The 24,458-nt window shown below is 46.7% G+C and overlaps 2 protein-coding genes across 3 annotated transcripts in view; both read right to left on the reverse strand.

Annotated features, from left to right (window-relative positions):
- ZBBX (zinc finger B-box domain containing) overlaps positions 1-4,540 on the reverse strand; it is a 427,325-nt gene extending 422,785 nt beyond the window's left edge. The window contains exon 1 of one of the 2 annotated variants that reach the window (XM_073626142.1): positions 4,376-4,540. The gene's annotated coding sequence lies outside the window, so the exon portion shown is untranslated. The remainder of the gene's footprint in view (positions 1-4,375) is intronic. The other variant, XM_073626141.1, reaches the window with a different exon arrangement.
- A 13,458-nt stretch (positions 4,541-17,998) lies between these two features.
- SERPINI2 (serpin family I member 2) overlaps positions 17,999-24,458 on the reverse strand; it is a 57,778-nt gene continuing 51,318 nt past the window's right edge. Inside the window, exon 8 of the mRNA XM_073629091.1 lies at positions 17,999-18,522. Coding sequence (XP_073485192.1) covers positions 18,446-18,522 — 77 coding nt within the window. The 3' untranslated portion in view covers positions 17,999-18,445. The remainder of the gene's footprint in view (positions 18,523-24,458) is intronic.

Genomic DNA, 24,458 nt, shown 5'->3' on the forward strand with positions numbered 1-24,458 from the left:
CGGGGCGCTTTATTTTTTTTTTCCTTATTTATTTAACTTTATATTTTGACACTGTCCTTTTAACAAAAAATAAAAAATTTGGTCACTTTTATTCCTTTTACAAGGAATGTAAACATGCCTTGTAATAGAAAAAAAAAAATCTTATTTATATTACCTTTTATTTTTTATTTATACACTCTTCTTAAAAAATAAATAAATAAAAAAGCCATCAATTTACGCAGCGCTTTACATATACATTGTACATTCACATCGGTCCCTACCCTCAAGGAGCTTACAATCTAAGGTTCCTAACTCACATTCATATACTAGGGCCAATTTAGACAGAGGCCAATTAACCTACCAGCATGTCTTTGGAGTAATAATAAAAAAAAAAAACAACATGACAGGACCTCTTAAATATGAGATCTGGGGTTATATTTACACTAAAATGCAATTAAAAATTGTCATTTGAAAAAATAAAATTCCCCTTTAAGAGCATTGGGCGGAAGTGACATTTGACGTCGCTTCTGCCCTCCAATGCTATGGAGCCGAGCAGGGGCCATCTTCCCCTCATTCTGCATCCAGGCTCAGGGGAGAGCTGATGCGATCGTCTTCGCTGCTACCGACGGCTCCGGTAAGTGGCGGAGATGACCTGAGCGTGGCAGGAGGGGGTCCTCTCCTGCCCCCGATAAAAGTGATCTTGCGGCGAATCTACCACTGAGGCCACTTTTATCTGAAAGTGAACCAGCCGCTGAAGAAGAGGATACCGGGGTTATGGCAGCTATCTGCTGCCATAACAATGATATTCCTCTTTAAACTGCCGACATATAACGACAGCGGGCAGTCCATAAGTGGTAAGCAGTATTGACACTTTTTGTTTACGTTTGTTTAACATAGCTATACCTGCAAAAGGGGCCAGCATGAAGTGATCCAGCAGGATGGTATTGTCTGACTAAAGTTCCACTTTAAAGTGTAGGTTCACCTTTTCATAAAACATGAAAAAATAAACTAATACCCTCCCCACCCATTTGATTTTGATTGGTCATTGCGGTCACATGCCAGCTCTGACCAATCACAATCACTCATCACTCACAGATTCATCTCGGAAGTCCTACAGAAAGAAGGGAATGAAAAGCGGCTTTCAAATCCCTGGACCACCACATCAGCTGCATGGGCACTGACACCCACAGAGGTAAGTACAGCAGGGACACGTGAAGGTAGGGAAGTTGTAGGGCAGGGGTCAGAAACCTTTTTCCAATTAAGGGCCGCATTCACCTGCTAATAAATGAAGATAATAATAATCCTAACACAGTAATAACAGCAGTACTGGATTACCTCACTTTAAGGTGCTTCACTAATACAAAGACAGTTCACCCTGAGGGAGCATGTGGCTGGGGATTTGGATTTTACAGCCCCCTCCCCCATCTTGGCACCCAAGGGTGACTGACGCCAGTCCTGTCAGCCAGCATGGTCTAGTGATAGGGTCCCTGGCCCCAGGGAAAATGGGATTCCTGCCCTTAGAGGAGAAGGGGTCCATGTCCCCAGGGGAGAAGGGGTCCATGTCCCCAGGGGAGAAGGGGTCCATGTCCCCAGGGGAGAAGGGGTCCCCGCCCCCAGGAGAGAAGGGGTCCATGTCCCCAGGGGAGAAGGGGTCCCCGCCCCCAGGAGAGAAGGGGTCCATGTCCCCAGGAGAGAAGGGGTCCATGTCCCCAGGAGAGAAGGGGTCCATGTCCCCAGGAGAGAAGGGGTCCATGTCCCCAGGAGAGAAGGGGTCCATGTCCCCAGGGGAGAAGGGGTCCATGTCCCCAGGGGAGAAGGGGTCCATGTCCCCAGGGGAGAAGGGGTCCATGTCCCCAGGGGAGAAGGGGTCCATGTCCCCAGGGGAGAAGGGGTCCATGTCCCCAGGGGAGAAGGGGTCCATGTCCCCAGGGGAGAAGGGGTCCATGTCCCCAGGGGAGAAGGGGTCCATGTCCCCAGGAGAGAAGGGGTCCATGTCCCCAGGGGAGAAGGGGTCCATGTCCCCAGGGGAGAAGGGGTCCATGTCCCCAGGGGAGAAGGGGTCCATGTCCCCAGGGGAGAAGGGGTCCATGTCCCCAGGAGAGAAGGGGTCCATGTCCCCAGGGGAGAAGGGGTCCATGTCCCCAGGGGAGAAGGGGTCCATGTCCCCAGGGGAGAAGGGGTCCATGTCCCCAGGGGAGAAGGGGTCCATGTCCCCAGGAGAGAAGGGGTCCATGTCCCCAGGGGAGAAGGGGTCCATGTCCCCAGGGGAGAAGGGGTCCATGTCCCCAGGGGAGAAGGGGTCCATGTCCCCAGGGGAGAAGGGGTCCATGTCCCCAGGGGAGAAGGGGTCCATGTCCCCAGGGGAGAAGGGGTCCCCGTCCCCAGGGGAGAAGGGGTCCCCGTCCCCAGGGGAGAAGGGGTCCATGTCCCCAGGAGAGAAGGGGTCCATGTCCCCAGGGGAGAAGGGGTCCATGTCCCCAGGAGAGAAGGGGTCCATGTCCCCAGGAGAGAAGGGGTCCATGTCCCCAGGGGAGAAGGGGTCCATGTCCCCAGGGGAGAAGGGGTCCATGTCCCCAGGGGAGAAGGGGTCCCCGTCCCCAGGGGAGAAGGGGTCCCCGTCCCCAGGGGTGGATGGGGAGGGGAACTGCTCCCACTTTTCAAACACAGTGATGTGAAAAATAAAAAGGAGCAGGATTAAAATATTTCTTGAATACATTTCTAACAATGAATGTGCTTTTTGTTTTAGAAAGTCCATTCGCTCCAAAATCCAATGTTAAAAGTGGATGTTTGTGAAGTACTTTCAATCATTATTAATCACGTTATGGAATGAAAGAGTTTTTGTGGTAATTTCTGTCTGAGCTGCATTGCTTCCCCAGTCAAATCGCTGTGAGTGCAAAACCACAAAGAAACTCAGCTGAGAATAACAAGTAGTCAGAAGCAAGTCAGACCATCTAACACAACCTGAGTACAGCTGAAAGAATCCCGAGTATGACTTGCTGTCTCTTAGGACAGAGTGCAGCTTTAGGTCCCTTTCTCAAAGGGACCCACCACTCCATCTCAGTAGGGGGTCCGGGACTCATTCTATTCTTGGTTGGATCACAACAGATACATATGTCACATATGTCCTACCCATGTCTGTCTCCATCATGTGAGGAAATACAGAGTCATGTAATCCCTATAGGTGGCCAGATGTAGTAGGACAAGCGTCTGCCTATATCAGTGGTCTCCAAACTGTTTGCCTTTATCTGGCCATTTCTTCCTCTTACTGATACCAGGTACTATTCCTCTCACTGCCACCAATGATGGGGCACTATTCCTCCCACTGCCACCAATGATGGGGCACTATTCCTCCCACTGACACCAATGATGGGGCACTATTCCTCCCACTGACACCAATGATGGGGCACTATTCCTCCCACTGACACCAATGATGGGGCACTATTCCTCCCACTGACACCAATGATGGGGCACTATTCCTCCCACTGACACCAATGATGGGGCACTATTCCTCCGCACCGACACCAATGATGGGGCACTATTCCTCCGCACCGACACCAATGATGGGGCACTATTCCTCCCCACCGACACCAATGATGGGGCACTATTCCTCCCCACCGACTCCAATGATGGGGCACTATTCCTCCCCACCGACTCCAATGATGGGGCACTATTCCTCCCCACCGACTCCAATGATGGGGCACAATTCCTCCCCACCGACTCCAATGATGGGGCACTATTCCTCCCCACCGACTCCAATGATGGGGCACTATTCCTCCCCACCGACTCCAATGATGGGGCACTATTCCTCCCCACCGACTCCAATGATGGGGCACTATTCCTCCCCACCGACTCCAATGATGGGGCACTATTCCTCCCCACCGACTCCAATGATGGGGCACTATTCCTCCCCACCGACTCCAATGATGGGGCACTATTCTTCCTCCCCACTGACTCCAATGATGGGGCACTATTCTTCCTCCTGCTGACCACAGGCCCTATGTATTTTTTATTCCCATGGACAGCCAAGTGTGAGACACTGACGACTCCCCTGTGTAGAATGTCTGTAGACCACAATGTATATCCATCCACACCTGCTCATTGTCAGTAAATGCGGTCTTATTGTGTTATTTGTGTTCCGCCCCTGCATGACCCTCACTTCCTGTGAAATTTCAGGGACAGGAAGTGAAGGGAAATCTCCCCAATGTGACAGTACCGTGGTGTAGGATCTGGCCATACACGGTGAGGGGATACATAGTGAGAGCTTGGCTGAGCTCACCCTGACACTGACTTTATCATCAATAAATGAGATGATCCTGCACACAACTATCCCCTCCATAGAGTACACAGAACACCCACCACCCTCCATCTCCCCCACACACGTGTTCGGGACACTCACCGGCACAATCGGGGAATCCACCTAATAAACTCAACACTGCGCTTTAGATCACACGAAGGACAATCGGTTTACATCACGGACAAACTTGTGTTTCTTGTTGCTAGGCAACCAACCACGCATCTACAGGAACCACCGAGGTCCCGCCCCTCGGCTGTTTCTTGATTGGTGAATGCGGACAGCATGGTGCACGCTGTATTTATCCCAGTCGGCAGGAACTCACCTGCTTACTTGACGTTAGAGATCCACGTCCCCTGCAGAAGCAGCTCCCGCCAGCCAGTGTGTGACCGATACAGAAAGAAGGGGAATGGGGTATATGGCTAGCACTGGAGGCATGATATGGCTGCTTGTCGTTTCTAAGGAATTCTCTTTATTGGAGTTTAGCTCCGAGTATAAAACATCCGAGGACGTTGTGTTGTATATTGTAGGGAAGCGATCGGCAACCTCAGCACTCCAAGTGTGGTGAAACTACAAATCCCATCATGCCTTTGGGTGTTAGTCTTGTAATGCCTCATGGGACTTGTAGTTCCACAACAGTTAGGGAGGGGAGTTTACCTACACCTGCTAGGGGAGTCTTCACAGCAGCTGCAATGAGCTATGTAACTTGTGAACCATGAATCATTGAAGGCTCTGGTCACAGCGTACATGTGTCTTGGTATACCCTGCTTAGAAATGCATGGACACACATCTTCACGGGTCATCCAAATGTGGACAAATCATTACTGGAGCCTGATTGGCCTGTATGTGGCAACTCATCACTAAGACAGGGAAGGGTATAACATTATGACCACTGACAAGTAAAGTGAATGGCGTTAATTATCTCATTACACAGGCAGCAAGTGAACATGTTGTCCCTGAAGTTGAAAGCAGAAAAAATGGGCAAGCATAAGGATCTGAGCAACTTTAACTTCTTCAGATCCGCGCTATAGCCGAATGACGGCTACAGCATGGACCTACTTCGCCGGGAATACGTCAATAGACGCCCCCCCCCCCCGTCCGAGCAGCGTGGCGCACTCTGTGATCAGCAAGTCTATAAGGGGTCGATCCCGACCCCTTACCAAGTGATCAGCTGTCAGCCAATGACATCTGATCATGTGATGTAAACAGAGCTGGTAATCGGCTATTTTTTCTCCTCACGCTGATAGTGTGAGGTGAGAAAAAAAACAAAGCCGATCACCGGCGGCTCTTAGAGGGACATCGGTCCCGATCAACAAGAGCTCCCGCCAGCTCATCTGTGCCCACCTGCCAGTTCCACCTACCAGTGCCCACAGTACCACCTATCAGTGTCACCAATCAGTGCCTCATCAACAGTGCTGCCAATTAGTGTCACCTACCAGTGCCCATTAGTGTCACCTACCAGTGCCCATTAGTGTCACCTACCAGTGTCCATCAGTGCCACCTATCAGTGGTACCTATGAGTGCCACCCATCAATGCCATCTTATCAATGGTCATCAGTACCACCTTATCTGTCCCCATCAGTGCCGCCTTATCTGTGCTTATCAGTGCCCACCAGTGCAGCCTATCAGTGCCCACCAGTGCTACCTCATCAGCGCATATCAATGAAGGAGAAAAATTACCTGTTTGCAAAATTTTATAACAAACTATGAAACATACTGTATTTATTGGCGTATAACACTCACTTTTTCACCATGAAAATTGGGTGCAAATAGCGTGTGCGTGTTATACGCCAATACTTCCATTTCAGCTGCCTCGGAGGCAGGGGGGATGGGGGACGGGGTCGAGTGCCATCAGATTACATACAGCGAGAATCTCCTGTTTACTTGGCGGCCTCTGTAATAGGAAGTCAATAGATGGCAATGGCGAGGCTGCTGCATTGATGGCAATGGCGAGGCTGCTGCATTGATGGCAATGGCGAGGCTGCTGCATTGATGGCAATGGTGAGGCTGCATTGATGGCACTTGTGAGGCTGCAGATGGGCATTAATCAGGCTGCATTGATGGCAATGGTGAGGCTGCAGATGGGCACTGACCCTTATTTTGCTTCAAAGTTCCTTATTTAAAATTTTAAGTTTCTTTTCCTGAAACTTCCCTCTTAAAATGAATGTGTGTGTTATACGCCTGTGCGTGTTATATGCCGATAAATACGGTAATTTTTTTTTTTTTCAAAATTTTCCAATTTTTTTTGTTTGTTTAGAAACAAATAAAAATCCCAGCTGTGATTAAATGCCACCAAAAGAAAGATCTATTTGTGTGAAAAAAAATGATAAAAATGTAATTTGAGTACAGTGTTGTATGACCGCGCAATTGTTATTCAAAGTGCGTCAGCGTTGAAAGCTGAAAATTGGTCTGGGCAGGAGGGGAGTTTAAGTGCTCAGTAAGCAAGTGGTTAACAAGGGCCAAATTGTTATGGCTAGATGATTGGATCAGAGCAACTCCCAATCTGCAGCTCTTGTGGGATGTTCCCAGTCTGGAGTGGTCGACCTACCAATAGTGTCCCAAGGAAGGAAAACCAGTGACAGTGTCATGGGAGGCCAAGGTTTACTGATGCACATGGGGAGCGATGGCTTGCCCTGTGTAGTCTGATCCAATAGAACAGCTACTGTAGTTCAAATTGCTGAACAAGTTAATGCTGGTTTAGACAGAAAGGTATCAGAACATGCAGTGCATTGTAGTTTGTTGTGTATGGGGCTGTGTAGCTCCAGACTGATCAGGGTGCCCATGCTGACCCATGTCCACAGGCAAAAGTGCCCACAATGGCAAGTGAGCATCAGAACTGGACCATAGTGCAATGGAAGAAGGTGACCTGGTCTGATGAATTCAATAATGGTTTGGGGAACACAAGATCTAGTTTGAAGTGTTGTCTTGGCCTCCAAAATCTCCAGATCTCAGTACAATCAAGCATCTGTGGGATGTACTGAAAAAAACAAGTCTGATAAATGGAGGCCCCACCTCGCAACTTACATCACTTAAAGTAAAACTAAAGTTTTTTTTTTTTCTTTAAAAATAACAAACATGTTAAACTTACCTGCCCTGTGTAGTAGTTTTGCACAGGGCAGCTCAGATCCTCCTCTTCTCGGGTCCCTAACAGGCTCTCCTGGCCCCTCCCTCATTGCTATGGGGGCACCCGAGCCGAGACACTGCTCTGTGTTCATTCAGACACAGAGCCGCAGTTCAGCCCTGCCCCCTCTTTCCTGTTGACTAACTGACTTTGACTGACAGCAGCGGGAGCCAATGGCACCACTGCAGTGTCTCAGCGAATCAGGAGGAAGAGTCCTGGTCGGCCAAGGCACGCGTGGACATCGCTGGACAAAAATGGGGCTCAGGTACATATTGGGGGGCTGCTGCACACAGAAGGTTCTTTATCTTAATGCATAGAATGCGATAAGATAAATAAAACTTCTGACTTTACAACCCCTTTAAATGATCTTCTACTAAAGGCTTGGTTGCAGATACTACAGCAGAAGTCTAGTGGAGTGCCTCAATGGGTAATGGTGGATGGTCATAATGTTATGCTAAACAGTGTATTCGTTTCATTGAACAAGGTTACTTTTATGTAAACCCCATTTTTTAGTAATAGCAAATTTTATGAGTCTGTGTTTGTCTCACTGTAACCATATGCATTTCTAGCAGTGGAAACATTTGTATCCTTTTCGCCAGATTTCATCCAGCCACACACCAGAGACATCTTTGCTTACTTCTTGTTACACTGTGATCTTCATGACTGTTCATGTCTCTCAAGGAAGCTAGCAGTACCTTTGAATGACCATCACCTGTGTATACATACAGGTTCATCTGTGGTTTTTACTGCAAAGTGTGGCATCCCTTTATTCCTTTTTTTTTTATATAGTTAAGTTGTATTACACTCTGGTTTTGAGGATATGTGTTTTTTTTCCTTTATCATAATTTGTTTATTTTTATTTTATACATGTGTAGTTTTAGTATCAATTCTTCTGTACCATCATGTTTATGTGTATTCTTTGGAACTTTTCCTCCAGTCCTTATGAAGGGGGATTGTGTGACCCCTGAAACATGTTGGCTGTTCTTGGCCCTGCTTGTTGTAACTAGTTGAACAATAAAGACTTTGGACTCCTAAGAATTTTTTATAATCAATAGCTTACAGCCTTAGTTCAGGTAAAAGGGGGGATGAAAGAGGAGAAAAATATTTTTCTAGTAAAGGTCCATATGACATGAAAGTGATAGTAAAGTCTTGTTTTTTTTTTTTTGTTTGTTTAAAAATAACAAACATGTCATACTTACCTGCTCTGTGAAGTGGTTTTGTACGGGGCTCGCTCCTGCCGTGTGCCCCCACAACAAGCAGCTTGCTATGGGGGCACCCGAGCCGAGACACTTCTCTGTGTGTCCATTCAGACACAGAGCCGCGGCTCAAGATAAAAAAACCTTCTGCCTTTTTTTTAAATACTAAGCAATTGTGTGGCCCTTTGTACTTGTTGGGGTGGGGGGGGGGGGGGCACTTTTGAAGCTCCCTATATTCACAAAGTTGGCCACCTCTGGATAACAGGATAAATAGAAAATGCAGCTGTTCTTCAGTTGATATTACACATCCCTGCATACTTTTACAGCTAAATACTTCCAGAAATGTTTTGTGGCTCCTTTTTCTGAGACTTAAATACTGTTACAGGTTTTTTGTTAAGATGCAATTATTGTAAAACAAAGTTTTGTCAGTGTGCCCTTCATCAGCGAAGGCTCCAAATGGCACTAATTCCAATGGCATTCCTATTCAGCCATTGGACAGCCACTGATTACATAACTTGCGTGGATGGGCATAGCATTTAAATCATCTTCTGCTCTATTCTTGGCATGCCAGCATGCTCCATGCAGTGCATGATGAAAAACTTAAGTCCACCTATAGGTAGGTGGGACTCTCAGTAGACATAATGTGAACCACAGTGGGTACTGTATAATTCCCTTGAAAATGTCCTCTCAATTTGGTCTGCTGTTTCACCTGTGTTTGACATGCCTGCTTTAGAATATCAGCATCTAACACTTTATAGGATTAGTCCACTTTCTCAGAAAAAAAAGTAACCACCCCCGCTCTACTTACCTCCATGCCGCTGCCCACACAATCGGTGTAATGGCCCAGGGATTTGGAATCGCTGCCCTTTTTCACCTTTCTGTAGGGCTTTTGGGATGGATTAGAGTGAATCTGATCAAAAGCGGTGCCAATCAGACAATTAGCACTGAGCAGTGGCGGCTGGCCGGCCCCACACTTACACCGCCCACCCTTCAGCTTCTTCCTACTCCGTGTCTTGGACTTCACGACGGCTTCCTCCTCGGTGGCTTCCCTCCTTCTTCCCTCAGCGTGGTGGCCAATACGATCGCTTCTCCTCTCAGCCAATCAAGTCTCACCTGCTTCCTGATTGGCCAGGAGGAGAATCAGGAAGACACTAGCGAATATCATTATTCGCTATTGTCACACAACTGGGTGGGCTCAGGGCGCAGTGCCCTGAGCCCACCCATTTTTTAAGTCAATTAGAGCCTTTAGCTCTAATCATGTGCTTCTAAAAAAAAAAAAAAAAAAAAATGGACGGACCACCACTGGCACTTACAATCAGAGTCAATCTAATCTATTTTGGAAGCCCTAGAGAAAGAAGGGGAAAAAGAGTGGGGATTTAAAATCCCCAGACTGCTACACTGGCTGCATGGGCACTGACGGCTCATCACCCACAGGGGGTGAGTAGGTAAGTACTGTAGGGCTCGAGGGGAGGGAGATGAAGGGTGTAGGCTATCGTTTTCATTTTTTTTCAGAAAAGATGAACTAAAGCAGGCAGTGGCGGCTGGTTGTTTTTCTGTTTTTTTGGGGGGAGGCAAACAACCACCCCCCCTCCCCAGTCGGTTGGTCGGTCATCCAGCCCGGCACTTACCCCATCTGGGTTGCGGGCAGGCAGCGCTCCTACGGGCAGTGTGCAGTGGCTCCTGTGTCCTCTCCTCCTCTTCTGCATCACAGTGGCTTCCAGGGATCTCTCCCACTGGGTTATTGTATTCTGCCAGTAGTAGCTCCCAAAGCCCCCCCCCCACCACCAAAATACACTGATCAGCAGGGCAGGACTTAGGGTGGTGGGGGTCCCTGGGCTTGAGTCACTTTCGGGCCCTACCTTCTATACATTATTTTAAATAGAACAAAAAGTTGACTGGTACCGTAGACAGTGTTACATATAAAAAAAAAACGTTTATTTATATGACCACTGATTGAAGATTGAAAAACGTGACACTGATGACAGATGGCACTAATACGTGGCACTGATGACAGATGGCACTAATACGTGGCACTGATGACACGTGATACTGATGACAGATGACACTAATATGTGGCACTGATGACACATGACACTGATAACAGATGGCACGTGACACTGACAGGTGGAACTGATGACAGATGGCACTGACACGTGACACTGACAGGTGACACTGGGGGCAGGTGGCACTGGAGGCAGGTGGCACTGATAGGTGGCACTGGGGACAGATGGCACTGGGCACAGATGGCAAGGAGGGAGAGCCAGCGATGAGAGATGATCTTATATGTTTACATATGAGATCACCTCTCATTGGACACTCCGATCGAGTGCTAAATGGCTGCTGTGATTGGCCATTTAGCACGATCTATGATTGGCTGTGTCCAAGGGACACGGCCAACACAGAACTTCCCTGATGCACACCCGCGGCAGCGCGCAGAGGGGAAGTAAACAGGAGGACGTCCAGGGACACCCTCCCGGCAGTTGGCGTCCGCGCTGTAGCCGTCTTTCGGATATAGCGCGGGCGCCGCGGGGCCCCTATTGGACCGGGACCCAAGGGCTTGAGCCCAGTCAAGCCCAATAGTAAGTCCGGCCCTGCTGATCAGAGATGCAGCTATTAGCTCTTCTGTTTTTCCACCATGACTGTTCGACTTTCGGTACATGTTTACCCAGCTTTACACTTTCAGGGCCCATTCTCATATACACATTACTATATGTTAACACACAAGTACAGTATATGTGCATTTTAATCCACTGCTATTCAATGGCACCCCTATATGCATATACCCTACAGTAAGTAAAATATACACTGGCATTATAGCGCACCAAAATCCATGGATGTGAATAAGTAACATAATGCTCTCAATTAGGGATGAGCTTCGCGTTCGAGTCGAACCCATGTTCGACTCGAACATCGGCTGTTCGATCGTTCGCCGAATTGCGAACGTTATGGGCCGTTCGCGCCAAATTCGGGTGGCGCATCACGGCCCATAATTTACTGCGGCATCGCAGTGCATTGCTGGCTGATGATTGGCCAAGCATGCACTATGACCCGCATGCTTGGCCAATCACAGCGCCGTCAGTAGAGAGAGCTGTAATTGGCCAAAGCCAGGGTGACTTTGGCCAATTATGGCTCAGGGGGTTTAGAACACGCCCCACACTATATAAGGCCGCCTGCACGGTGGCCCTGTGTAGTGTGTTCCAGCATGCTTAGATAGACAGAGAGACAGTGTCATTTCATTTGAGTTAGCTAGATTAGGCAGGACAGTCAGTGAGTTAGCTGCACTTACAGTGTATTGTGTATATATATGCATCCCAGGTGTTGTATATGTGTGTGTATAAATATATATATATATATATATATATATATATATATATATATATATATATAAAATTGCTAGTGTTCTTTTGATCCTATTAGTACCACAGTCAGGCAGCTAGACTATTTAGAGTTAGTGTAGTGTGTCCTCCTCACAGTGTTCATTTAAATCTACAAGTTAGTTTAGTGTGACCTCTGCACAGTGTTCAGCTAAAGCTACAAGTTAGGGTAGTGCGTCCTCCTCACAGTGTTCAGCTAAAGCTACAAGTTGGTGTAGTGCGTCCTCCTCACAATGTTCAGCTAAAACTACAAATTAGTGTAGTGCGACCTCTGCACAGTGTTCAGCTAAAGCTACAAGTTAGTGTAGTGCGTCCTCTGAACAGTGTTCAGCTAAAACTACAAGTTAGTGTAGTGCGACCTCTGCACAGTGTTCAGCTAATGCTAGAAGTTAGTGTAGTGCATCCTCTGAACAATGTTCAGCTAAAGCTACAAGTTAGTGTAGCGCGAGCTCTGCACAGTGTTCAGCTAAAGCTACCTGTCGAAGTTTGGTGGTGTTTTCCTGATCCTATCACTACCACAGGCAGCTAAATAAGCTACAAGTTAGTTTTTTGCGAGCTCTGTACAGTGTTAACCTAAAGCTACCTGTAGAAGGTTGGTGGTGTTTTCCTGATCCTATCACTACCGCAGGCAGCTAAATAAGCTACAAGTTAGTTTTTTGCGAGCTCTGCACAGTGTTCACCTAAAGCTACCTGTAGAAGGTTGCTGGTGTTTTCCTGATCCTATCACTACCGCAGGCAGCTAAATAAGCTACAAGTTAGTTTTTTGCGAGCTCTGCACAGTGTTCACCTAAAGCTACCTGTCGAAGGTTGGTGGTGTTCTCATACTACAGTCAGGCAGTTGATTTTGCTAGCTGCAGTATCAGTATATATATATATATATATATATATATATATATATATATATATATCCCAGCTTAGTGCAGCTACAGGCCATTAGTATGTCTGAAAGGCCAACAAGGAGAGGCAGACAGTCACAGGCCAATAAAAGAGGGCAAGCAGGCTCTGTGTCTAGAGGCAACAGTGCTGGTTGTGGAGACGGTGCATCCTCATCAGCACGTGGCCGTGGGACACGCTTGGCCTTTTTTTCGGCAGCTGGCCGCGTTGAGCCGCAACATGCGGAACAGTTGGTCAAGTGGATGACCAAGCCGTCCTCATCCTCCTCATCCTCTCTCACCCATGCTCGGGGTAATTTGTCTGGCAAAGCAGCTGCCAACGCGGCCTCTTCCCTCGGCTCAATGGCATCAGTGACTCCTTCCCTAGCCCCACCATGTTCTCCTGAGGAGTTCCTCGAACTGTTTGACCACAGTGTTGGGTACATGCTCCAGGAGGATGCCCAGCGTTTAGAAGGCTCTGATGATGATACTGAGCTAGATGAAGGCAGTAACGTGAGCACGGACAGAGGGGGTGCCCAAGAAGGACAGCAATCTGGCAGTCATGCTCCCCATGCTGCAGCATACTGCCAGGTTTGCTCCAGTGATGAGGAGGGAGGGGATGAGGAGGTCACTGACTCAACGTGGGTGCCTGATAGGAGAGGGGAGGAGGAGGAGGAGGCACATCACCACGAGGCAGGATGCCCTCCAGGGGCCAGCCTAAGGGCAGCACACTGACTGCATCACACCCCAAAGCTCCGCATGTGCAGGGCGCTGCTGTCTCTGTGCATTATTCCAAAAGTTCTTTGGTGTGGGCCTTTTTTGAGACGAGTGCATCGGATCGCACCGCTGCTATTTGCAACATATGTCTCTCAAGCGTATCTCGCGTGGCCAAAACATCTCTCGCTTGGGCACCACATGCTTGACCAGACATATGTTGACCTGCCATGCAGTTCGTTGGCAAGCGTATCTAAAAGACCCACACCAAAGAACAAAGAGGACCTCTCCTTGCTCCTCATCAGCTGAGATCTCCAACCCCACTATACCTTCAGTCCTCTCTGAGACCTGCACTGAGAGGAATGAAGGTGTAGAATTAGGTGTGTCACAGCCAAGTACTTGTGGGCAATCTGCTTTCGGTACACCGATGTCAGATTGTACCAGGCAAATTTCCCTGCCCCAGCTGCTGCACCGCCGAAAGAAGTTTGCTCCCAGCCATCCACATGCCCAGCGGCTGAATGCTAGCTTGGCAAATTTGCTAGCACTTCAACTGCTGCCTTTTCAGTTGGTAGACTCTGCCCCCTTCCGTGAGTTTGTGGAATGTGCGGTTCCTCAGTGGCAGGTACCCAAATGCCACTTTTTCTCACGGAAGGCGATTCCGGCTCTCTACTGGCATGTGGAAGGCAATGTCTTGGCCTCGCTGGACAGGGCGGTCAGCGGTAAGGTGCATATTACCGCTGACTCATGGTCCAGCAGGCATGGACAGGGACGTTACCTAAGTTTCATATCGCATTGGGGGGACTCTGCTGGCAGCTGGGAAGGATGCAGGACAAGGTGCAGTAATGTTGGAGGTTGTTCCGCCACCACGCCTCCAAAATGCCACTACTAATGATTGTGACACACCTCTCTCCTCCACCCCCTCCTCTTCTTCTTCCTCCATGGCCTCTTCCTGTACTTTGTCCTCAGAACCAGCGGTGCTCCATAGCCGTTCAAGGGGCTACGCAAGTATGCAGGCCAAAAGATGCCATGCGGTGCTTGAGCTGGTGTGCTTGGGGGACAGGAGCCACACTGGGGCAGAGGTTCTGTCAGCTCTGCAGGGGCAGGTTCAGAAGTGGTTGATGCCACGCCAACTTAAGGCAGGAATGGTGGTTTGAGACAATGGCACCAACCTCCTCTCTGTCCTCCGACAGGGACAAATGATCCATGTGCCCTGTTTGGGTAGCGGTTCTTGGGCAGGTACCCGGGCTTACAGGATGTCCTGAGACAGGCCAGGAAAGTCTGTGTGCATTTCCGCCGGTCATATTATGCCAGTGCTCGGCTGGCAGACCTCCAAAAGGAGTTTAACCTGCCCAAGAATCTGTGACATGCCCACCAGGTGGAACTCAACGTTGGCCATGCTGCAGCGACTGCACCTGCAGCAGAGGGCCATCAATGAGTACCTGTGGGACTATGGCACCAGGACAGGGTCAGGGGAGCTTGTTTTTTTTTCCCCAAGCCAGTGGGCCATGATCAGGGATGCATGCACTGTCCTGTCACCATTTGAGGAGGCCACGAGGATGGTGAGCAGTGACAGTGCATGCATCAGGGACACTGTGCCCCTTGTCCACCTGTTGGAGCACACGCTGCGTGGAATAATGGACAGGGCACTTGAGGCAGAACAGAGGCAGGAAGAGGAGGACTTCCTTAGCTCTCAAGGCCCCCTTTATCCAGACAGTGTTCCTGCGTGCCCGCTGATCACACAGGAAGAGGACGAGGAGGAGGAGGAGGAGGATTGTGTCAGTATGGAGGTGGAGCCTGGCACTAAGCATCAGCAGCAGTCTTTAAGGGATCAGTCCTAGGAAACACATGGACTTGTACGTGGCTGAGAGGAGGTGGCTGTGGACCATGTCGTCCTTAGTGACCCAGAGGACTCCGGACCGAATGCCTCAGCAAACCTACGCTGCATGGCCTCCCTGATCCTGCAAAGCCTGCGTAAGGATCCTCATATTCGTGGTATCAAGGAGAAGGACCAATACTGGCTGGCAACCCTCCTTGATCCACATTACAAGGGTAAGGTTGCGGACCTTATCTTGCCATCGCAGAGGGAGCAGAGGATGAAACATCTTTGGGAGGCCTTGCAGAAATGTCTGTGCAACGCGTTCCCAGAGACTGGGAGGTTACAAACTCCTGTTTCTGGACAACGTGTTGCTGAGGCTTTGGTCAGTCAAAGAAGGAGCGGTGGAGAAGGTGGCCATCTGACCAATGCGTTCAGACAATTTTTTGGTCCGCAGCCCCAAGGTATGATAGGTTCCAGCAACCATCGCCAGCATCTGTTTTACATGGTGCAGGAATACCTAGGGGCAAGATCTGACTTGGACACCTTTCCCAACGAAAATCCTCTGGGTTACTGGGTCTTGAGGATGGATCACTGGCCAGAGCTTGCACAGTATGCAATTGAGCTACTGGCCTGTCCTGCATCCAGCGTTCTTTCGGAACGCACATTCAGTGCTGCTGGAGGCTTTGTAACCGATCACAGGGTGCATCTGTCCACCGACTCGGTCGATCGACTGACCTTCATAAAAATGAATCAGTCTTGGATCACCACCAGCTACCAAGCACCTGATGCTGATGTAACCGAATAATTTTTTTTGAAATCTCAGATCCCTTCAAAGACTGCCTATGCTGATGCTGAGTGACTATCCTGAGTAATTATCCTCTTCCTCCTCAATGATCATGCTGATAGCTTGTAAGAACATTTTGGTTCTGGGCGCCACCACCAGTGCCTAAGGCCCAATTTTTCAGCCCCTGTTTAACAGGGGCGTGTAATTACAATTTTTGATGCAATACTTTGCAGCAGGGCTCGTTCCTGCATTCCAACTAGAGTATCTGTGAGGGGTTGCAGTGTTGTGGCACCAGCACTAGTGCCTAAGGCCTAATTTTTCAGCCCCTGTTTAACAGGGGCGTGTAATTACAATTTTTGATGTAATACTTTGCAGCAGGGCTCATTTCTGCGTTCCAACTAGAGTATCTGTGAGGGGTTGCAGTGTTGTGGCACCAGCACCAGTGCCTAAGGCCCAATTTTTCAGCCCCTGTTTAACAGGGGCGTGTAATTACAATTTTTGATGCAATACTTTGCAGCAGGGCTCGTTTCTGCGTTCCAACTAGAGTATCTGTGAGGGGTTGCAGTGTTGTGGCACCAGCACCAGTGCCTAAGGCCCAATTTTTCAGCCCCTGTTCAACAGGGGCATGTAATTACAATTCTTGATCTAATATTTCACAGCAGGGCCTATTTCTGCGCCCACCAAGAGCGAATGAGGACTTACAGTGTTGTGGCACTAACACCACCACCAAAGACCCAATTTTTCTGCCCCTGTTCAACAGGGGCATGTAATTACAATTCTTGATCTAATATTTCACAGCAGGGCCCTGTGAGGGCTTACAGTGTTGTGGCCACAACAACACCTAAGGCCCAAATTTCTGCTGAGTATATAGGGCAGGCCCCTACTTTCAAACATCCAACTTACAAACGACTCCTACTTGCAAACGGAAGGAGACAACAGGAAGTGAGATGAAATCTACCCCTAGGAAGGGAAATTCTCTCCTGTAAGAGTTAATATGGGAAAAACGTGTCTCCTTTCAACTGATGCTTTATCACCAATCCTTGTTTCACAAAAAACCCCAAATTTTCAAAAAACATTTGTCATTGGGACAAAAAGTGAGGTGAAATCTTCTGAAGAGGAGCACAGACAGCAAAACAAATGTCACAGGGGTGATAACCCTTCCCTATGTTTTCCAAAAAGCTTAAAATAGATTTTTTGGCTGGAGCTAAACACATTAAAAATGTACCAGTTCAAAATTACAAACAGATTCTACTTAGCAACAAACTTACAGTCCCTGTCTTGTTTGCACTGCCTGTATACTGCTGTTCAGAGTATATAGGGCCTGGTGGCCCCACGCCTTTCCTTTTTTTAATTTAGGTGCGGGGTTCCCCTTAATATCCATACAAGACCCAAAGGGCCTGGTAATGGACTGGGGGGTACCCATGCTGTTTGTCTTACTGATTTTCATCCATATTGCCAGGACCCGACATTACATTAAAGCCGCAAGCAGTTTTAAATGACTTTAAAAATGACATTTTGTGCAGGGACTGTTCTAAGCACGGGAAACATGTGCCACTTTACAGGCATACTATAGACACCCCCCAGGTACGATACTTAGAGGAATATTTCACTTTTTTTTTTTAAACTTTAAGCATCAATAAAATCACTGCTCCCGAAAAAACGTCCGTTTTTAAAAGTTTTTTTTGCATTGATACATGTCCCCTGGGGCAAGACCCGGGTCCCTAAACCCTTTTTAGGACAATACAATGCAAATTAGCCTTTAAAATGAGCACTTTTGATTTCGAACGTTCGAGTTCCATAGATGTCAATGGGGTTCTAACGTTCGTGCAAATTTTCGGTCCGTTCGCAGGTTCTGGTGTGAATCGAACCGGGGGGTGTTCGGCTCATCCCTACTCTCAATCATCAGCTATTATCATAGACTGGAAAATCTGTTAATTATAGTTGATCATGCTTTTATTAATGGAGAAAAGTTACCAATCATAGCTTTTTACCACATGTACAAATCTAACATATATTGGCCATGGATGGTGAAAAGAACATTGCAGAGTAACGAGACACACAACATGTTCAAGGATGGAGCGATGTCTCATTAACCTTTCATTTCTAATGAGGCATCTGCACATGTATTTTTTTTGGTTATTTTTATGATTACTAATATGTCATGTTACAAACCCTTCACCATTCAAGGCAGTGAATATACGATATGTCACATGTAATGTCAAGAAAATAGCTGACATATTTTGATTTTCATTGGCTGGACACTGAGAGCTGCTCCAAAAATGTGACTGTTTATTCTATTTATAACGATTCTACATCTCGACCTCTTACATCACTCAGATCTGGATTTGTCACCTTTCCCATAAACAGAATTGATCCTAGAGGAGAAAACCATACATTAGAAAGCAATGATATTTGACAGGATGATCATGAAACAATGGCAATCAATAAACAACTGTGTTTGTTCCAAATTATAGATAATCGTTCCATTGAAATATGTTTGTGGAGATTACTATAATTAATTGTTGTGTCTCCCATCATGAATGGGGGTTCATTAGAGTTGGGGGTTCATTTTTCAGAGACACTGAAACTTATGTCATTTTCAGTTCCATGAAATTTCTTGCATGTGCAAGAAAGATATAGATCTTAAATTAATTTCACATATTTAAGAGGTCACACAACACTGGCTTTTCCATGAAATAATACATTAACCTGATCCTCCTCCCGTCACACTTTCCAGCTTGAATGCAGAAGAAACCATGAGATATCACTCTCAGTTATGATGGCCATTACCTTTTACAGACAATAAATCAGCTTCTGTGGTCTATTTTGGCAATGAAAGTTGCAGGTGACATTGTCATACATCATAAATTTTTCTCAATTGAGGAATTCATGAGCATGCTGCTGTAGTAGGCAATTCATTACATGCTATAATTGTGCACAGAAGCAACTATAACACTAATATTTATTTTAAAATATAAAAATTAATGGAATATAACATAAACTAAAAAACCTACTGTACAAAAAAAGGACTCAACTTGTGTCTAACACAATCTTTAAAAGGGAATGGGCCTTTAACCACTTGCTTACTGGGCACTTAAACCCCCCTCCTATCCAGACCAATTTTCAGCTTTTAGCACTGACGCACTTTGAATGACAATTACGCAGTCATACAACACTGAACTACAAATGACATTTTTATCATTTTTTTCCCACAAATAGAGCTTTCTTTTGGTGGTATTTGATCACCTCGGCGGTTTTTATTTTTTGTTAAAAAAATTGAAAAAGACCGAATTTTTTTTTTTAAATTTTATATTTTTGTTATATTTTGTTATAAAATTTTGCAAACAGGTAATTTTTCTCCTTCATTGATTTACGCTGATGAGGCGGCACTGATAGGCACAGATAGGTGGCAGTGATGGGCACTGATGGGTGGCAGTGATGGGCACTGATGGGTGGCAATAATGGGCACTGATTGCTTACACTGATGGCAGCACTGCTAGGTGGCACTGATTAGCACCACTGGTGGGCATTGATAGGTGGCACTCGTGGGCAATGGCAGGTGGCACTGGCAGGCATAGATGAGGCAGATGTGCCTCCTTCCTCTTCAGGACCGATGTCCCTTTAACATAAGCCGGTGATCGGCTTTTTTTTCCTCCTCACACTGTCAGCGTGAGGAGAAAAAAAGACGATTACCGAGCTTTTGTTTACATCATGTGATCAGCTGTCATTGGCTGACAGCTGATCGCATGGTAAGGAGCCGGGATCAGGCCCTTACTCGGATCTGTTAACACCTGAGTCTCCGTGACTCGATGATCACACCGCATGCCCTGCAGGGTGCGTGTGGGGCGTGTGCACAGGGGAGGACGTCCTATGACGGCCTCCCGGAAATTAAGATCTGCGCTGTGGCCGTCATTCAGCTATGGCCCAGACCTCAAGTGGTTAATATAAAGTTGAACTTTGCATGCAAAAACTTTTGTTTGAATATATTCCTCAATATAATATAATGGTTAATATAAAGTTGAACTTTGCATGCAAAAACTTTTGTTTGAATATATTCCTCAATAAAGGATACAAATCCACTTTGTGTGCACCAAATGCCTTTGCAAACCTAGTTATTAGATTGTATAAGTAGAGGTGACATCATCACTGTTCTACACCTAGCTTGTGCAGAGAGAAGAGCTGTTTGAGAGACCTAACAGGTCTGCCGGTTGCCTACAGGTTGCCTACAGAAAACTACAGGAGGGGGGTAGATACAAGACCAGGCACCTTGCACAAGGAGAGAGCGGAAGTGACTGGACTTAAAACACAAAACCCACCAAGATTCCAATAAGAATAAACATGCGGAAATATTTTGTTTTGTTTAGTTTCAGATAAATTCATTATGTTACTAATTCCGTTTCATGGATTCGTTTCGGAATTTGTTTATTTTAGTTTTGTTTAGTTGCATTTTGTTTATTCATTTTTTAACAAATTCCAAATTTTCAGAGCAATTTGAAGCGGTCAAAAATTTATCGACCTATCCATTAGCTGACCCATTGGCTGTCAGCCGGTTTCCCCACCAAAACTGAATGTCAACAAAAGAAAAATAAAGTAAAAAAAAAAAATAGCGTGGTGTCCCCCCCATCCATACCAGACCCTTTGTGTGTGGTATGGATTTTAACCACTTCAGCCCCGGAAGGATTTGCCCCCTTCCTGACTAGGCCATTTTTTGTGATACGGCACTGCGTCGCTTTAACTGACATTGTACCCAAACAAAATTGATGTACTTTTTCCCCCACAAATAGAGCTTTCTTTTGTATTAGATCACCTCTGTGGTTTTTATTTTTTTCGCTATAAACAAAGAAAGGGCGATAATTTTGAAAAAAAAACACAAAATTTTGTACTTTTTGCTATAATAAATATCCATAAAAACAAACAAATTTCTTCATCAGTTTAGGCCGATATGTATTCTTCTACATATTTTTGGTAAAAAAATCGCTTTATATTGTTTGGTTTGCACAAAAGTTATAGTGTCTATAAAATAGGGGATATATTTATGGCATTTTTATTATTTTTATTTTTTTTTTTACTAGTAATGGCGATGATCGGTGATTTTTATCGTGACTGCAACATTGCGGCGGTCAGATTGGTCACTTTTGACACTTTTTTGGGACCAGTGACATTTATACAGCGATCAGAGCTAAAAATAGCCACTGATTACCGTTAGGGTTGCCACCTGTCTGGGATTCACCCAGACAGTTTGGGTTTAGAATCATGTGTCCGGGTTTCAAACTGCCTAAAACCTGGACACATTATTCAGACTGGACTATGGCCTCCCAATAGGGTTGCTGGCTGCAGTTGTCTAAGCTGAGAGTGTCTGTTACACTCTCTTTCACACTGCCCAAAGCCAGCACTAACAGTTCCCCCCCACCTACAGATCGGAGAGGAGAGAGGGCTCGATCTGCTCCCCTTCCTCCTGCCCCATTCCCCTCTGTGTCTGCCCACACTCCAATCCCCAGCGCTGTACCTCAGAAAAGGGAAGTGGGGGGCCGGAAATTTGAAGTCCAGCAGCCTCAGATACATCTAGATGAGAGGTGCTGACTGCCAAGGGGTGAGTGAGCTCACCATGCATCCCTGTCTGTGACTGAAGTCTCCCCCCTCTCTCTCCTGCCTCTGAGAGAGTACACTAAGGTAAATCAGGGTTCTCAGAGCACCCCTTATATCACAGTTCCCCTTTACACAAGAAGCCACATTGTTCCCCCTACATCAGAGTCCTCACCGTGCATCAGAGTACTCCCCCTTAAATCAGAGTTCCCAGAGCATCCCTTTTGTTAGAGTCTCCAGAGTTCTTCCTTAAATCAGAGTCTGCAGAGTCCCGCCTTACAGTGTAAGGGAACTTTGCAGATTCAGATGTAAAAGGGGATCTCTGCGGATTCCTATGTAAAAGGAGAACTCTGTGGATTCAGATGTAAAAGGGGGACTCTTGTGATTAACTTCATATGATTATAAATGTTATTTAATTGCAAAATGTATGTATAGTTTATGCTATAAAAAAAAAAAAAAAAATGCTGTGCACCGCTAAAGTGTTCAGGTTTGACTTGAAGAAAAGGTGGCAATCCTAATTACTGTATAAATGTCATTGGCAGAGACGGGGTTAACACTAGGGGGCGATCAGGGGCTTAACTGTGTTCCCTAGGTGTGTTCTAACTGTGGGGGGGGTGGGGGTGGGACTGACTAGGGGAGGAGACCGATCGGTAGGAGCACACGATCTGTCTCCTCTCCCCTGAGAAAAACGGGATTTTTGTGTTTACACACACAGATCCTGGTTCTTGCGAGCGATCGCGGATGCTGGCCAGCGGTCATTGTGCCCACCAGGCACGCACATTGGCTCCAGGGACATGCTGCAGGCACGGGCACGCCTGCTAAAGCGCCTTGAACAGACGACGTACAGCTACGATGGCTCGCTTAGGGGGGCCAACCTGCCACAGGTCGGGAATAGGTTAAGGGGAACCCCATGCCAAAATTTAAAAAAAATTATTGGGCTCCCCTCCAAAATCCATAACAGACCTTTATCCAAGCATGGAGCCGGCAGGTTAGGAAAGGGGGGGAGCGGGCGCCCCCCCCCGAACCATACCAAGCCACATGGTCATGGACCAGGGGCATGCTGGGTCGATGATGTCACAAGGGGGCAGAGTCACGCGTGATGTCATATTTAAGAACGGCAGGAACCTTCGTCATATGCAGACCCCTTTTTTTTTATTCTCGGGCGGCAGAGGCGTTCATCATGATTTATGTTGGATTTACTTTGGGGGACAGTGTTTTTATTTATTTTTGGCACTTTTTTGGGTGAATGAGTACAGATACAATGTACCCCATACGCATTCACATGGGGAGACGGGATCTGGGGGCACCCTTTTTAAAGTGGGCTTCCAGATTCTGATAAACCCCCCATCCGCAGACCCCCACAACCACCAGCAAAGGTTGTGGGGAAGAGGCCCTTCTCCTCATCAACATGGGGACAAGGTGCATGGGGGGGGGGGGCAGATACCTCAGAATCTCCAAATTACCCAAAATTTGTCCGAAATTAGAATCAGACTTAAGCGAATTGCACATGTCTAGTAGATTTCCCCTTATTTCCAGTCTTGGAAACACAACTAGAAATGAGAGAGAATCTCTCCAAAGTGAGGGAAAATGGAGACATGTATCTGCACTAGAAGATTCCTTCTCTATAAGATGACAACTGTGAAAGTTTGCATTTCCCATAACTTTTTTTTCCAGTGACAATGGTCACTATAAAATATAGAAAGGACACATCTCCCCAGACAGCAATACAGGAATTTAACACTTCCCCACTCATTGCAAAAATAATAGAAATATTCGTGCATAAGGATGAGGCTTATGCTTGAAATAATGGCAATGTTATCTGCTGTGAATAAACTTATTTCTCTTCACAAGTAAAGTTAATAACGACAGTGATGGGAGAGTATGATATAGAAGACAGGAGAGGTGGAGCAAAGCACCGATCCTTCGCATCTTTGACTTCCTAGCAGAAGTCAACATTTACATTATATACTATCCTGAATGTCATAGCATCTAGGGAGAGGGCTAAAAGCATAAAAAGAAACCACTAGGTATCTTCATTGACATCCTGCTCACTTAAAGCCCCAAACCAGCTTAAACAAAGAATACACATTTTCAGCCCCCACCAGCTAATTTAAAGAAACAAAAAGCAGCTCCAGCTGTTATACTCACCCAATCTACAGTGCTGTCCCCTGCACACTAATAAATCCAGTAATATGTTACCACTATTCTTCTGAGCTGAAGGATACCCAACTAATTTAACACACTTTTTGTGAGCCCAAGGTTTCATCCTCTCAGCCCTGAGCTTACAGGCGAATGCTGCAGAGAGAGTGATGCCATGTCATTTTATGGCAGTTCTCTCGGTGTATTTAGGATCTGCCCAGTTAGGCTTTAGCAATATTATAAGAGACTAAAGTTACCTTTTAAAGCTGAATTCCAGAAATTTTAGTCCTTTGTACAAAATGAAGGTACATTATGAGTTAAGTCCAGCACGGTGCATGACACCTCCTGGGCTTAGCTCTATTAATTATACGTGACAGCTTTCTAGTACTTCTTAAAGAGCTCTACATCTTGAACAGGAGAGTAGCTGCAGCTGCTATGCATGCTTCTCCCCTTCTCCTGCCCAATCACAGAAGCCTTGGTATTATGCAAATACATTCACAAAATACCAAGGCTTCTGCGAATGGGCAGCAGAGGGGAGGGGAAGGCCCCAATCACAGAAGCCTTGGTATTATGCAAATACATTCACAAA

The sequence above is a fragment of the Aquarana catesbeiana genome, linkage group LG04, assembly GCF_042186555.1.
Source record: "Aquarana catesbeiana isolate 2022-GZ linkage group LG04, ASM4218655v1, whole genome shotgun sequence".
Taxonomy (NCBI): Eukaryota; Metazoa; Chordata; class Amphibia; order Anura; family Ranidae; genus Aquarana; species Aquarana catesbeiana.